Source organism: Cervus canadensis, chromosome 2 (assembly GCF_019320065.1).
Source record: "Cervus canadensis isolate Bull #8, Minnesota chromosome 2, ASM1932006v1, whole genome shotgun sequence".
Lineage (NCBI taxonomy): Eukaryota > Metazoa > Chordata > Mammalia > Artiodactyla > Cervidae > Cervus > Cervus canadensis.
Genome location: NC_057387.1, coordinates 49298885 through 49314947, shown reverse-complemented (window position 1 = coordinate 49314947; position 16063 = coordinate 49298885). Strand labels below are relative to the sequence as shown.

General features: G+C 42.6%; 1 protein-coding gene across 2 annotated transcripts in view; it reads right to left on the bottom strand.

Annotated features, from left to right (window-relative positions):
- Positions 1-16063, bottom strand: part of TGFBR3 (transforming growth factor beta receptor 3) — a 192427-nt gene that overhangs the window by 34066 nt on the left and 142298 nt on the right. For both annotated transcript variants that reach the window (XM_043460676.1, XM_043460675.1), the window contains exons 6-10: positions 12318-12486; positions 9268-9415; positions 3398-3587; positions 1415-1749; positions 853-1005 (exon numbers count right to left, since the gene is read on the bottom strand). In XM_043460676.1, coding sequence (XP_043316611.1) covers positions 853-1005; positions 1415-1749; positions 3398-3587; positions 9268-9415; positions 12318-12486 — 995 coding nt within the window. The remainder of the gene's footprint in view (positions 1-852; positions 1006-1414; positions 1750-3397; positions 3588-9267; positions 9416-12317; positions 12487-16063) is intronic.

Here is a 16063-nt window from a genome sequence, read left to right as displayed (position 1 = left end):
TAGGCACTGAGCGCAGACACATACACACACGTCAAAGCTGGACACGGGGATCTTTGAGCCCTGTTTTCGTCATCAAAAGTACAACTCAAATTGCAAAATTACCACTTTAAAGTCCTTTTGAAATTTCATGTTCAAATTCTTGTAACATTCACTGTGTAGTGTCCACCTCTACATAAACAGATTTAATCTGAAAAGATTAAGGTGAACTGCCAAGAATGATGTCTGGAAAGTGAAGGATAGCTACTGCAATGACTATCATTGGGGAATCTCTGGGTAACTTCGAAAGTAGATGTTCTTTAATTTAGGGTCTTTTCTAAGGATGGAGAGAGATTTAACAATTTCTCCAAGGACCTTTTCAGACTTCTCTCTTTTGGTTCTTTTGTTCATGAGGGAGGGAAAAGTTCTCCTACTTCTAGACATGCCTCAGATGAGGCCATGGATCTCAGATGAACCATGGATTGGTTAGCTCAGCTGTACAGAGGTGCTCATTCACAGCCTTGGAGTTTGTCCTCATGTGAACCAGGCCATCGGAGCCTGCAGCTGAGCCAGAAAAAGCCATAATCACCTTGCCAGTGAACGCTCTGCCACCAGGAGATGGAAGTAAGGGTGGGAAAGATCATCACAAATGTTCCAGCCGAGAAGGCAGGGCCTCCCAACTCCCACAGACTCACCAACAAAACAAAAGTGTTCAGGGTCAGAGTACATCCAATTTTGTTAAGAACCAACACTGGGCTTCATCCAAGTCTGGGGTATATGGCCCTCCTCACTTTCATAGAAATCTTAAGACTAATTTTAAGGTAACACCCAGCAAGGCTCAGGCAAAGGGAAAGCTTTGTCCTGGAGAACACTCACGGAGTTGTAGTAAACCACACCATCAGGGGCTGCTCGCCGGAGCCGAGTCCCACAGCCATTCAGGGGAGACTCCAAAATGAAGTGGGTGTCATTTGTCTGGGCCTTGCAGGTGGGATCCAACAAGCTGAGCTCCATCCCAGAGTAGCCGCTGGCCTGAAACAACCACCACCAAAGACATAAGGAGGGGCCCACGGGCCATTCTACAGCATGCAGTTAACACATTTTGCCTGGTCTTCCAAATAAAGGTCACTGGAAGCCTGCACTCCCTCTCCCCCACTTACCTCCTTTCAACCTACCATCTCTCAACAGCCCCAGAATTGTGTTTGTTGGCCTTGGAAATTCAATAGCAAAATATTGACACACAAGGATCTGGAACCCCCCCTCACGAGAACAGGAACCGGGGGAGACTCACAGCCAAGGGGAAGTGAGCCCATCCAACTGAGAAAACAGCATCAAATCTCCAGAGTGCAAAAGTGAAAGAGCTGGAAATAACTCACACAGACTGAGGGGAGATGGACAGGGAGGTAACCTCCCCTGCTCTCCTTTAAGAAACTGCACCAACCTGAAAAGAGTCTTTGTCTACAGCCACAGTCATCTTCTCATGGTCACACTTGACAGACAGGGCAACATCTGTGCTGCCCTGCACCTCCTCTGGCTCTCTGGGACCAGGGGACACCTGGATGCTGGGGATGACAGGGTCCTTTGGCCGAGGGATCCCATCTTCACCCCCTTCCTTCCGGCCTCTCCTGGAGATGTCAGGGAAGGGAAAAGGGAAACCTCCATTTCGGCCTCCCCCTCCCCGAATGGGTGGGTTGTCCAGGGCAGGCAGAATGCCAGGGCCCAGCAGGATCCGTAGCTCAGGAGGGATGGTATGGACCTCCTCATCTCTCATCTCCTCTGATGGTAAGAGAAGAAGACAGAACATCATCAGTGTTTGATGGCAGGTCACAATCATTATCATGAGAAGTGAGAATGGGAGGAAATAGCAAAGAATGGGCATATGTAAAATTATCCTTAATGAGCAATGTATAAAGATGTGGAGTCTGTCTCGAAGCCTGAATTCTAATCCTGATGTTCTTTCTAACTGGTCTGATGGCTTTGGGTAAGTAGCTTACTTCTCTGTGCTTTGGTTTCCCAATTTTTTAAATTAAGAGGTTGGATTATACTAGCGGTTCTCAACTTTGGCTGCATACTGAATCACTCTGGGAGCTGAAAAAAAAGCACCCCTATGCTCAGGCTGTAGCCCAGCCCAATTAAGGACTGAACTCTCTTTAAATCATTACGTTTTAAAGCTCCCCATGTGATTCCAATGTGCAGCCAAGATTAAGAACTGCTGCATTAGATGATTTCTAAGGCCCTCCAAACTATAAAAAAAATCTACTATTTGAATAAGTTATGTGGGACGATATTATTCCATTCAAATGCCAATGAAATACTTTCCTTGAATCTAGAGATTCTTTAGGACAGTCTCTCTAAAGATTTCTTGAAATAATACTTCTATTTTGAAATTATTTTGCTACCTCCTATTTCACTGCTAAATTCTAACAGATATCTAGGTACCTTGGCCTTTTAGAACCTAGTCCCCCCCACAAAAAGAAAAAGCTGCTCAGCTTCAATTATTCCTTCAAAGTCAACTGATATATACTTAAGGTTAATCCATCCTGCAATGGGAATTGGAAAAGAGGATGGCAGTAGACATTAGCTCTCCTTCAATACCTTTTTTTTTTTTTTTAAAAGATGGCACAGTTAGTTGTATGGGTCCAAAAGAAGTGAGAGGTTTGGAGGTTTTTAATTTGTTAACAAAAAACCTTCACAACCACCCTGTGAGATGGGTCCTATTGTTTCCCCCATATGGCCGAGGAAGAATCAGAGGCTCAGGAGTTAAGCAACTTCCGAAAACAGTGATCAAATACCAGGGCTGGGACTTAAACCTGGACTCCCAACCTTCATTCTACCAACCCTGCACTCAGTTGTGGTACCATGCAATGAGCAAAAGATCTAGGGATCAGAAAACCTGGGGTTCAAGTCTTAGTTGCTATAAGAGAACTTCAAAGAACTTATTAAGCCTCTGCTTTCTCCTCCATCTAAGTGGGGTAGTAACTCCTATATTATTCCCTCTGGGTGAGCATGAGAAAGCATAAGTATGAGTCCTCGTGACTTCCTGTGAGATCTGGCCTGACCTAAGACTTCTCTCCTGCCGTCCCTGTATCTCAGCCCAAAGTGATCACTGGGCTCCTCTGAGAAAAGAACCCAGACTAATTTATCCTTAATATATGCAGAGAGAAAGTGATCTATAACAAAGTTTTCCAGAATGCAACTGACTCTACGTTAGTAAAAAGTCTGTATTCAAGATAGTTTCCCCAAAATAATCTAGCACAATTCTATGTAACTTTAAGCTATACAGTAAAAAGTAGTCAAATGAATTGTTAAAATTAGCAACAGAAAAACAGCACCCTATGAGTTGAAATGAAAGTTCCTCATTGGAAAGCACATTTGGGGGGATGTTTTTTATACAAACAGCAACAAAAAAAAAAATCATACTTACCACTGCTTTCAAGCCGAAGATGGAATCTATTAGCCATAGGAGCCACCGTGTATGATGTTACTGGACTATAGCCATTGTCCAAAGCCCACTTGACCAGACTCCCTTGGGTTGAAGGAATGTCATCTCTTTTTGATTTGGTCATTATCATAGATCTTTCACTTTCTTTCCCAAAGCCAATACTATTAGGAGCCTGAAGATAATAATAAAATTTCACTCATGAGCCTATAAAATTAAACAGTGCCTTAATACCTGAAACAAATAGATTCTCTATTGTGTATGAGCAAACTATTTATTCTTTTGATCCCTACTTTCCTTGGGCTAAGAATACTAATGTGAAAACTTGTAACAGCAGATTAAGAAATATCTATTCATGCTGACTGGTCACATCATTTGGGTTGCTTATGTTGATACAAATAACATAATCATTTTTGTCATTAGTGGATAATCTAATTATCATAAGCATGATTAGCATGTCACTAGTGTTAATGTTTAAATTATTAACACACACATCAAATGATACAAAACTTTTATTATTTTTATTTAAAATTATATATTAAGTATACAGAAATGTGTATGCTATATTATCTGAACATGCCCGTGTTCTGCTTTCTATGTTGTTGTTGTTATTTCTATGTTGATGCTAAGTCACATCCAACCCTTTTGCAATACCCGTTAGGCTCCTCTGTCCATGGGATATTCCTAGCAAGAATACTGAAGTGGGTTGCTATTTCATTCTCCAGGGGATCTCCCCCACCCAGGGATCGAACCTGCATCTCCTGCATTGGCAGGTAGATTCTTTACTGCTGAGCCACCAAGGAACCCTCTACTTCCTACATCCTAGAGTTAAATGAAAGAAGGCACAACCTAGTTACTTCACTGTGGAGACTATCCTATCTTTGTAAACTATGAATGCCACAGGGTGAAACAACCAAAGTCGATATTTCACTTATAACTTATGATCAATTTAGCAATCCTGTAACTATAGACATTTGCCAGTTCTATTAATGGAATATGGTTAGATTTTATGGTCTAAAATATTAATTAAGCCACCATGCCTCTAAGTACCAATATTTTTATCCCATAATACAAGTAACTCTTAAAATTAACTTTAATTTGGTAGTCAGTTAAAAATTAAAACTGAGTGACAGAAATCTTTCCAGGAAAGAATATTGAAGGACTCTGAGTAATAAGAACATGGAAGGTAAATTTCACATTACACTCTGATCCTACTGCAGTGATCTTCTCAGATGGTGAGGGAGCTGAATGCTGCAGGGAACAGCTAAAGGGAAGTCACCACATTTTCAACATCTGTTCCTACAGGGCTGAAAGGCCCTTCTAGCAAGTGGATTACGCCATTTCATGCCGTATAAAAATCACTTTAATTTCCATGCCCAATTATTTTCTTCTGCATACATGCAGCATTTTTCCTAAATTCCCCATTTGTTTCCCATTCTGTTTGCCCCTAACATGACTAAATATTAATCCTTTCCCACTATAAAACCATAGAAGATTCGTAGCCTCTAAGTTCTCTTGGCCTCTCTGGTTGTGGGATACTGGCTGAGGACACACATTTTCAATTCAAAGCTGAAAGAATCTCACCCAGTATACTTTTCTACTACCCGAAATGCTTATCAGATAAGCAAGTCACAATAATGCACGCAAAGGGACCAGAAAGAGCTTTAACCAAGTTCTGTAGCCATTAGCAAAAAAAAAAAAACTCAGTTCCACAGATTTGGATTATTCTGCTCTTACTGGGGTTCAGAAAACATTCCTCAGGGAAAGGGAAAGAAGAAAGAGGAGAGGGAGAGGAGGAGGACGGAAGGAAACTAAAATAAAGTAAAGAAGGATCCAATTAGTTCCTAGACCTTGTTACTCATTGAGTCAACAGCAGTTTTTTCAGCACAGCTTCTTCCGGGCTTTCAAGGCAGCCTGTCGTTTTGATTGGCTGGAGTTGCAACACTGGCCTAAACAATACTGCTTGGCCTCATCTGCCCTAGTCTTTCATGTTGTTGGACAGCTGAGAAAATACTGTATTTCCAGAATACTATCATCATAACTGCCACCTGTTCTTTTTGTAGCAATATGGAATGAGTTGTTTACACCTTTCCACATGAACACTAGGAGCTGTCAGCACAACTCATATTGATTACACCTCAGGATTTACAAGGCTAGAAATCTATCTATGCATTTGTAAAGCAACAAGGTTTGGGACAATGGCAGGCAAGTTGGTTCCCAGCAATGAATGGGTTCCTTATCCTGTATTTCTGGGAGTCCCCAGGCTCCCAAGGCCTCAGTATAGCTACTCCATTAGGGAGTATTCAAGGAGGTCTCAAATACCACCGCCATCTTTCCCAGCCATATCTTCACGAAGGACAATGAGTTAAGTAGAGTCTGGGTACCTTCCCCTCTCCCCACCATCCAAACACCTGCATCAAAACTGCTGGTATCTGGGAGGGTGGGGGCTGAAGGAAAAGTTAGGCAGAGGGTGCAGTCCATATTCCCAATGGGATTAAAAAATCTCTCTTCTAAGAATAAACTCACTATTTGCAAACTTTAAGCCCTGAGGCCCTATGAAATCATACAACAGAAAATTTCTAACAAGTTATCTCCATCTATTCTTTTATGTTTTGGAGTCTTTTCCAAAATGTGATTATGCATGGTCCATAAAGGCCCTGAATTAAAAGCCAGAGCTGGGCATGATGATGTAATATGGACACTTCTAGTAATCCCATCTGGCCCCAGCACAACCTTCTGTGTCTCTTTGGGCCATCCTGTCTTTTAGAGGGTTCATTCTGCCCACATCATATCACACACACACATACACACCCCACCTATGTTTAATGGTGTGCTTTTCTTTAAATTTGCCCCATCAAGTTCCACACAATTCCTTTAGTAGACATTTGTCTTTGTCTTCACTTTGTCAATTGTCCCTACAAACTCTTAAAGAATTGCTAATAGAAGGAAGATAGAAACCTACTCCCTACCACCATCTTTTATGGCAGGTACTGTGCTAAGTGCTTAATATATGTTTTCTTATTTAATTCTACTCCAAAATGTAAGAAGTAGGCACTACTCTTTTCTAGAGAAGAGGAACCTGAGGCTCACAGAAGTTAAGTAGTACATGTAGCTGAGAACTCACCATGTGCAGGCAGTATGCTGACTGCTTTAGATGAAATAAATACCCAGGGCATACTTAACAAACATTTGTTGAATGAATGAATGGACTCTGCTAAACCTCACAAGAACTCTCAAGGTGAGTGTTATCATTGTATCCATTTCACAGGTAAGGAAACAGACTCAAAGTTCAATGAGATTGCCCAGGATCAACTGGGATAACAGCAATTGGAAATAGGATTTGAGTCCAGACCTGGCTGGCCCCAAAGCCAGCACTCTCTCCACTCTACCTTTTTTATTAGCAGGTAACTTTCCGTCCCAGCACAGTCAGAACTCACATCTGAGACGGGAGTTAAAAAATCACAAAGCATGAAACTGATTGGGAGAATAAAAAGGAACATCGTGAAACATTACCTAATTGTTTAGTAATGTTGTCATGCATTGTCCAAAATTGGCCTGGAACAGGAGTACAGCCAAGGAGAGCAGAATAAACAGATCTTGCACCGAGATGAGCAATCTCTTTCTCTAGCCTCTCTGATTCATAGGAGAAGTGGGGACCTTTAGAGTGAACTCCAGGACTGCCCTGGACCAGGCACACATGCTCAGGGAGAGAAAGAGCCATCGAGGGGTCAGGGCCAAGAGAACATTTACACAAAAACTCCAGCAGGGAATTAAAGTGTACCGTATGTTTTTGCCTTTCAAAGCATGATTCCCTTTCCTGTTTTTGTTATTCTGAAATTAAAAACATTTGGCTGGTGTGCCAGGCAGCAAAGGCCGCAAACAGCCCAGGTCACCAACACTGCTCATGCCACGCCAGGGAAAGCAATCACAACAGCTCTGACTTTAGAAAATCACTGCTGGGCTTTGTGCTCAATACCAAATTGATGTATCACCACTACACATGATGATTTATTGGGATCCCCTAAAAGTTAAAAAAAAAAAAAAAACACCCACAGGAACCAGAAATGATTACTTTAAAATTAAGATGTGTGTGCTCATGGCTTTACCCACTGCCTCTGGCAAATGCTCATATAGGATGTCGCCTAGGGGACTGTTGGCTCTGTTCACTGTGTTGTCACATAGAAGGTGCCCTGAATGAATAATACCAATGCCAAAGGCATCCCTCTCCCAAAACATAAACCCACTGAAAACATAAACCCCACTCCAACTGATTCAGTGCAGGCACTGAAAGAGGAACTGGCCACAGTTTTTAAAAAAGACAACATACGGGGCAGGAATAGAGATGCAGATGTACAGAACAGACTTGTGGATACAGTAGGGGAAGGAGAAGGTGGGATGAATTGACACATATACACTACCAACAAGTAAGACAGATAGCTAGTGGGAAGTTTCCCTATAATACAGAGAGCTTAGCCCGGTGATCTGTGACGACCTAGAGGGGCGGAATGGTGGAGTGGAAGGGAGGCTCAAGGGGGAGGGGATGTAGGTATGCTGGCGGCTGATTCATGTTGTTGTATGGCAGAAACCAACATTGTAAAGCAATTATCTTCCAGTTTTTAAATTCTAATTTAAATTAAATTTAAATTTAATTAAAAAAAATTTTTTTAAGACAATGCACTAACATTTAAGCCCACAAAAAGAGATGCTAAAGATGTAATTGGGCTTCCCAGGTGGTGCTAGTGGTAAAGAACCCGCTTGCCAATGCAGGCGACATAAGAGACAAGGGTTTGATCCCTGGGTCAGGGAGATCCCCCAGAGGAGGGCATGGCAACCCACTCCAGTGTTCTTGCCTGGAGAATCCCATGGGCAGAGGGGCCTGGTGGTCTATAGTCCATAGGGTCCCAAAGAGTTGAACACCACTGAAGCAAGTTAGCATGCACGCATGCATGCAAAGAGATAATTATCTTTTTAAAAATGAGGAAGGGGAATTCTTCTTTAACTTTTAATATAATTTGCTGCAATATTCTGTCAAATAGCTATCTCCCTAAATATACTTGGAAAAAATGTATTCTACCAAATTTCAACATTTAACTTTTCCAGAAATGAGCTGCTATCTGCCCATCATGCCACCCAGTTAAACTTCTTGCGTATATTTCCTTCATGAAATAGAATGCTTAGGAACAGGCTGCGGATACTTTTCCAGCATCATCTCACTAACCTGTGCACAGCTGTAATTCTTTTATCAGGGTTTTATCCTTAGGAGCAAGCAAAAACACAAGCCAATACCAAGTATTTGTCTCGAAAAGAAAAATAAGCTGGAGTTAGCTCATTTCCCACATCCTTCATAAAGACCCAACCCTACAGTAAGAGTTGATATTCACAGCCATGACACTGAGGCCCCCACAGGATTCTCAGCCATGAAATGCTTGTGTTCACTGTTTTATACTTACTAAGATTGGAAATCCCAGGGACAGAGGAACCTGGCAGGCTACAGTCCAAGGGGTCACAGAGTACGATACGACTTAGCAACTAAACAACAACAGAAAGAAGACTGGAAAGAACACTAATACATTTCAGGAATTTCACAAATGAGGCTCGTGGGATCCAGAGAGGTGAAGGGACTTGCCCAAGGTCACGGTTCATAAGTGGCAGAGTCTGAACTTGAATCCAGGTCTATACTGACCCCAAAAACCTTTTTTAACTACCACACAGCCTGTCCTTGACAGGAGAAGCCAAGGAGCAGCCTATTTTATAAAGTGAAAAATAACAGAGAAAAACTTCACAAAAATAACACATATAAACACAGCTTAAATTACTGCCATTCATCAAAACAAAGAAATGCTTAACCAACTTACAATAGCTTTCAGGTTTCCCTTAATATCGAAAGATTTGATCACCCAGTTGACAGACTTTTTGCATTTCAAGATCAGGATCAGATTTTTTACCACCTCAGGATCCTTCCGAGAAGGTCTTATGTCAATTATGATATCCACCTGGAAAGCACTGTGAGTGGAAAACAAAGGCAGAGTTAGGACCCAAATGCCAGAAAGTTGCAACTCCCCTCTTCCAAGTCTTCATGTTTCCAGTGTCTGGCCAGTTGATTAAAAAGCTGGAGTAGATCCCAGGCAAATGACATGTGCAAAACAGATTGTTTAGTGCACACATAACAAAATGATTTTACATAACAATAGAAAAATAAGCCTGTGGTTAATTAGCCACTAAACTTTTTCTCTTCACTGGGGGAAAAAAAAGGTGGTTACTTCATGTGGCCACTGTTTGAAACTGGACTTGAACAAACCAGAAGAGTTTACTTTTGAAGCAGAATTGTTGCTTCTTCAGGCTCAACACCTTTGATATGTAACATTCTAATTTGTTATATCCTCAAAATCCTTCAAACCAGGAGTGGGTGGCAATTTGATGAGTGGAGGGTGGCAGGGTGGACGCAAGAGGGAGTCAGTAAAAAAAAGTTAGAAAACTTCAGAATAAAATAAGAGGCAAAAGGCTAGAGCATTTCTTGACTTATATAAGGTTTGCTTAAGCCATTAACATTTGTTACAAAATCATATCTGCATTAACTTCCCCAAACTTCTGGAGATAGCTATTAAAATAAAAAAAACAGATGGTCAACCAAGTGATTATTGGAAAATCAATGAACACAATCCAAACTTCTAAGAATCCAGTACAAAAGAGAATTCTTACCAAATAATAACATCTCTGGCATTCTGGATTTAGAGGAAAGTCTTTATTTCCATCTTGGTTTTACACACGTGGAAAGCAAAAAATGAGTGATATATAGTACTCAAATGAAGCCTTAGGCCTAATACCTAAGTATACATACTTCTATTGCTTCTATTCCCATTCCCTTTTAATTTTCCACAATTCTTCACATGGGACAAAATTTCCATTTTCAGTCTTACCAAAACCAATCTGTAGTTTATTCACTTTTGAAATCAAAGTTTGATTAGAATTTTAACTGCAAAATCCTTCTATAATATAAATTAACAGTTTAACTCACTAGTCCCTATGAAATGCAAGTGAGAGTGGGAGAAAGGCCTACTTTCTCCCTTTTCCTTCTTACATAAATTCCCTAATCATTCTTGATAAAGAGAGTTAAATTTCCAGTCCTGGGCAGGATGCTGAGGGTTGCAAGGATGCAGCAAGTATCTAATAGCTCTCTGATGTGTCTCCATAAAGGGCGACTCCTCTGACACTCATACACACACTCACACATACACAGTCACACGCAGCTTCAAACAGTTAGGAGCGCCTAAAGTGCTCTGAGGACACTACAAACAGAGATTTGTTAAAAAATATACATATTGTTAAAATGATAACTATGCTAATAAGGCACACTTTGTAATTTTCTTATCAGGGATAACCTCACTCATAGGTGATAATAATGGAGTAAGGGTGTCTGTTCTATAACTAGTACAGTCCATCTTCTGTGTCTCCAGGTTCCACATTTGCAGATTTAACCAACCACAGGTGGAAAATATTGAGGGAAAAAATTCCAGGAAATTCCAAAAAGTAAAATTTGAATTTGCTCCTTGCAGGCAACTATTTACATAGCATTTATATTGTATTTAATATAAGCACAAGCTGGATGAAGCACAAGCTGGAGTCAAGATTGCTGGGAGAAATGTCAATAACCTCAGATATGTAGATGACACTACCCTTATGGCAGAAAGTGAAGAAGAACTAAAGAGCCTCTTGATGAAGGTGAAAGAGGAGAGTGAAAAAGTTGGCTTAAAACTCAACATTAAAAAAAATAAGATCATGGCATCTGGTCCCATCACTCCATGGCAAATAGATGGGGAAACAATGGAAACAGTGACAGATTTTATTTTCTTGGGCTCCAAAATCACTGCAGATGGTGATTGCAGCCATGAAATTAAAAGACATTTGCTCCTTGGAAGAACAGCTATGACCAACCTAGACAGCATATTAAAAAGCAGAGACACTGTTTTGCCAACAAAGGTCGGTATAGCGCAAGCTGTGATTTTTCCAGTAGTCTTGTATGGATGTGAGAGTTGGACCATAAAGAAGGCTGAGTGCCAAAGAATTGATGCTTTTGAACTGTGGTGTTGGAGAAGACTTTCAAGAGTCCCTTGGACTCCAAGGAGATCAAACCAGTCAATACTAAAGGAAATCAAACCTGATTATTCATTGGAAGGACTGATGCTGAAGCTGAAACTCCAATACTTTGGCCACCTGATATGAAGAGTCGACCCATTAGAAAAGACCTGATACTGGGAAAGATTGAAGGCAGGAGGAGAAGGGGATGACAGAGGATGAGATGGTTGGATGGCATCACTGACTCAATGGACATGAGTTTGAGCACGCTCTGGGAGATGGTGAAGGACAGGGAAGCCTGGTTTGCTTCAGTCCATGGTCACAAAGAGTCAGTCACGACTGAGCAACTGCACAACAACAAATATTGTATTTACAACTAATTAGATAGTATTTACATTATAATAGGTATGATAAGTAATCTAGAGACAATTTAAAGTATACAGGAGAATGCATGTAGGTTATATGCAAATACTATGCCATTTTTATAAAAGATTTGAGCATCTATGGATTTTGGTATCCAAGGGGGATCTGAAGACAGTCTCCTGCCAACACCAATGGATGACTGTACCAAGAAGTTCAGATTATGCTTCAGAACTCATCTGGGATATATGGAATCTAGAGAGAAATCAGAAAATATAATATGACCCTGGTACCTTTACTGCTTTCTTCAAAGATTCTGTGAATATCATCCAAAGTATGAGTCACTCCCTCCCTCTCACACGAGGGAGGGCTGAGCCTCTCTCTGCCTCAAGTCAGAATCATGTCAAGTCACATCATGTCTTTGTTTTCATCTCTTGGTTCAGAAAATACACACACACTCACACTCACTCACCTGTAGGGGTTAGAGTTGGGGGTGATTAGCTCAATGATATGTACTTCCTTATCCTGGGGCTGGCTGGACATCACACACCCTTCTGCAGCTTTGGGCTGAAGGTACTCAGCAAGATAATTGAGGGAGAGAAAATTCTTCCCTATGTTGCACGTGGGAGGGAACACTTGATCTGAAAGTAAAAAAAAAAAAAAGAAACACACACAATGAGCTATGTGGTAACCAGACTCAAAGGACAGAAGGTAAGGGGGACCCTGGGCAAGTGCAGGACACAGGGACCTCAAGCTTCTGCCCTGAAATGCTTCCTCTGCGGTCATCAGTGGGCTCCTACTGACCAACTCTAGTGGCTCTTCTGGTCTAAATCCTCTCCCTTCCTGTTTTCTCTGATTCTGCTTTGTCCTCACCCATTTCCTCTGACCTGTCTTTCAGTCTCTCACGGGCTCTTCCTCTGCTCATCCTTTAAACATCTGTGGTCCTCAATCTTTAGTGCACATCAGAAGCCGCCTGTGTGGACTCCACCCTGGAGAGTCCAACTCAGATCTAGGTGGGACCTAGAAGGCTTTCGTTTTGAAAAGCTCCACAGTTAACCCTGATATAAACCAAGGCTAAGAATATCAGTTCCTTCCTCAACTCTTTTTACTTCATCTTCTTCCTAGATGATCTCAATCACTCCCACAGCTTCAACTTATACCTAGACCATGACTCCTAAGCTGCACGCCTGCACGGTCATCTGCCTACCAAGCACCTCCCACCTAAAAACCCAACAGCTATGTCACTCGGCATACTCAACACTGAATCCAATGACCTATCTATCCTATCCCCAAGGATGCTCCTCTTTGGATATTTGCTATTTCAATTAACAGAAGAACCAGAAACCTAGATACTTCTCTGGCCCACGCTGTAGAATTAATCATTCCTTCACATTTCTTCCTCAGAGTCATTTATACTCTCAAGACTGTTAGGGTGACGGCAGACTTCCACCCTTTCTCCTAATCGTGACCCAGACCCCGAACGTTTACATGGCACTTTACAGTTTACGAGGTGCTTTCACAAACATCATCTCATTGTGAACACTGAGGACTGCTCATCACCTCCACCAGGGAAAGTGATGCACTTACGAAGAGTCCTGAGATACTCCCCCAAAGCACATGCTGCTTACGCAGCACCATGGCTGATAGGATTTCCATCGAGCGGCTTAAATGTTTAAACAGAACTTGAAACTGCTGGCAGTGTGACAGCTGGGACCAGTGTCAAGGAAGTTCTAGGTGCAGCAAGCTTTTTTCAGAAGGGGTAATTAATCAGAGACCTGGCACTTTAATGAAACAGACTTCTGCCTTTTTCATTTAATGGACAGGATGCCAGGGTTCAAATTCATATGCAAGTCTCACTTAGCAGTGAGGCCTCAGCCCAGGAGTTCCCCAGATTGGGTTGATACTGCCCACCCAACTGCGAAACGCCCCCTGTGCTGAAGTCTACAACACACATCGTGGCATTCTGGCTCCGGGCACCAGGGCACCCCCCACTGTCACCCCTAGAACAGGGGGGGCCAGGGGAGTTCACAGGGCCCCTGCTCAAAGGTTCACTTCAAGAAAGTGTTGGCTGTGCATTCTGTGTTCTTCCCTAAAGACCCCCCTTAAAGAGGCCCAGGCTCTGCTGACTCTGGCTGCCGGAGCAGCACCCCCTCCACATCTGCTAAGGGTTTTGCCAGATGAGCAGAAGAGAAATGCACACCCTGCAGCTGCAGCCCTGCGAGCGCCTCCCCCAGATCACAGGACAGAAAGTGCTATTGGGGTGGCAAGGCTGAAGCTTCATCAAGCGTCAGGGGAGGGAGACATGGGCCAGGGACAGGCCCGGCTGCAACTCAAGAGACAAGGACCTCCTCCTGGGACTCTGGCCTGTATTCCTAGTTCACAGATGAGCCTGGGGTGCATCTGGCACGTGGCATAGGTTTACAGAATTAACAAATACTGGTATGAGATTTGAGACAAGTAACAAAAAGCTCACCCACACTGTGACTCTCCAAAGCCATCAGGAAAGGTTTAATTGTTTAAAAGTTGCTGCTATTAAGGGCTTAAGTCCCAGATGCCATTGTAACTAAGTTGAGTAAGCTGATCACTTTTTGTTATGTGTGCATGCATGTATGTGGTTTTTTTTTTGCCCCCAAATGACCTTCCGCATGCCTGGCATCAAAAGTTATACCAACTGCCAAGCAGAGAGGAAACCACAAAGGGGAATCCCCGGGTAGAAACCTGGCAAGTTTGGGGGAGGGGGGGAAGTCACATGCTTATTTGTATTTTAGGAAAGGATTGACAAACCACTGTGAGAGCTAGAATAACATACTCGAAGAACCTGAGAGGTAATGTAAAGACATCATTTTCCTGCTATGGAAACTGAGGCTCTGGTGGTAGGTAAATCAGAATGTTGCTCGAAGCCTCGCAGATAATAAGCCCAGCTGGGATAAGAACTGAAAGCCCTTAGTTCTTTCACTCTAAGCATATAGGTCAGAGCAGTAGTTCTCAAACTTTACCAAGTAATAGAAGCACCATGGGCTTCCCAGGTAGTACAGTGGTAAAGAATCTACCTGCATTGCTAGAGACACAGGAGACGGAGGTTCAATCCCTGGGTCAGGAAGATCCCCTGGAGGAGGAAATGGCAACACTCTAGTGTTTCTGCTGGGAAAATCCCATGGACAGAGGAGCCTGGCTTCAGTTCATAGGGTTGTAAAGAGTCAGACACAACTGAGTGACTGAGCACTCAGAATCACTCTAGAGTGCCTGCTAAAACACAGATGGCTGGACCCTACCACCAGAGTTTTTAAGTCAGTTGGTCTGGGGTGGGCCCGAGAACCAGCATTTCTAAAAGTTCCCGGGTGATGAGCATGCTGCTAGGATGGGGACCACACCTTGTATAGAACAAGAAGAGGCCCATGGCCTAGGATCCCAAACTCAGCTGGGTAGAGACAGGTCAGGTTCTGGGAAACCGGCAGATGAGGTCTGCTCAGCAGAGTCTAATCCATGGTGATAGACAACAGCGCCTTGTGGTCCATCAACCTAGCCAAGGACCCTCACTTCCCCAACTGCTCCTCTCCATGGTGTGGGCCAGTATTACACCTGACTGATGTCTGGAGTCAAGTTTTAGGATCTCCAAAGGTGTTGACAAGAAGTTAAAGTTCTCACTGGGCAGGACACAAGGTCCTTAAAGTTCTTCCCTGATCCACTGTGCAGCCTTGGGGAAATCATGGAACCCCTCACTCTTGTTCATTGAAGATCATGCCCTCTTAAGAGAACAGAATAGAGCCCAACCTTCTACATGTTACCATAACACATGTTCTTATTCTAACAAATTCCAGGGAGGTAATCAATACCTACTCAAAATGCACTAGAATCCTGCTTCAAAAAGAGACAGTGGTCAGGGCTTAGAACCTTTATTAAAAGAGACTTTTTGTTTTGTCCCAGTGGGGCTTGACCTCTATGATTAGCGACCTGAATACCATGAGAGTTTAATAACAAACTTCAAGTTTTTGAAACTTGCTCTCCTTTAAACTCCTCCTCCCTCTATTCAACTAAACAAGCCTTTTCATCTAGGTAACCTACTTTTATGTTTGTTGTTGTTGTTCAGTCGCTAAGCCATGTCTGACTCCTTGTGACTTCATTGACTGCAGCGTGCCAGGCTCCTACCTCCTGGAGTTTGCTCAGATTCATGTCTACTGAGTCAGTGATACTATCTAACCATCTTATCCTCTGCTTCTC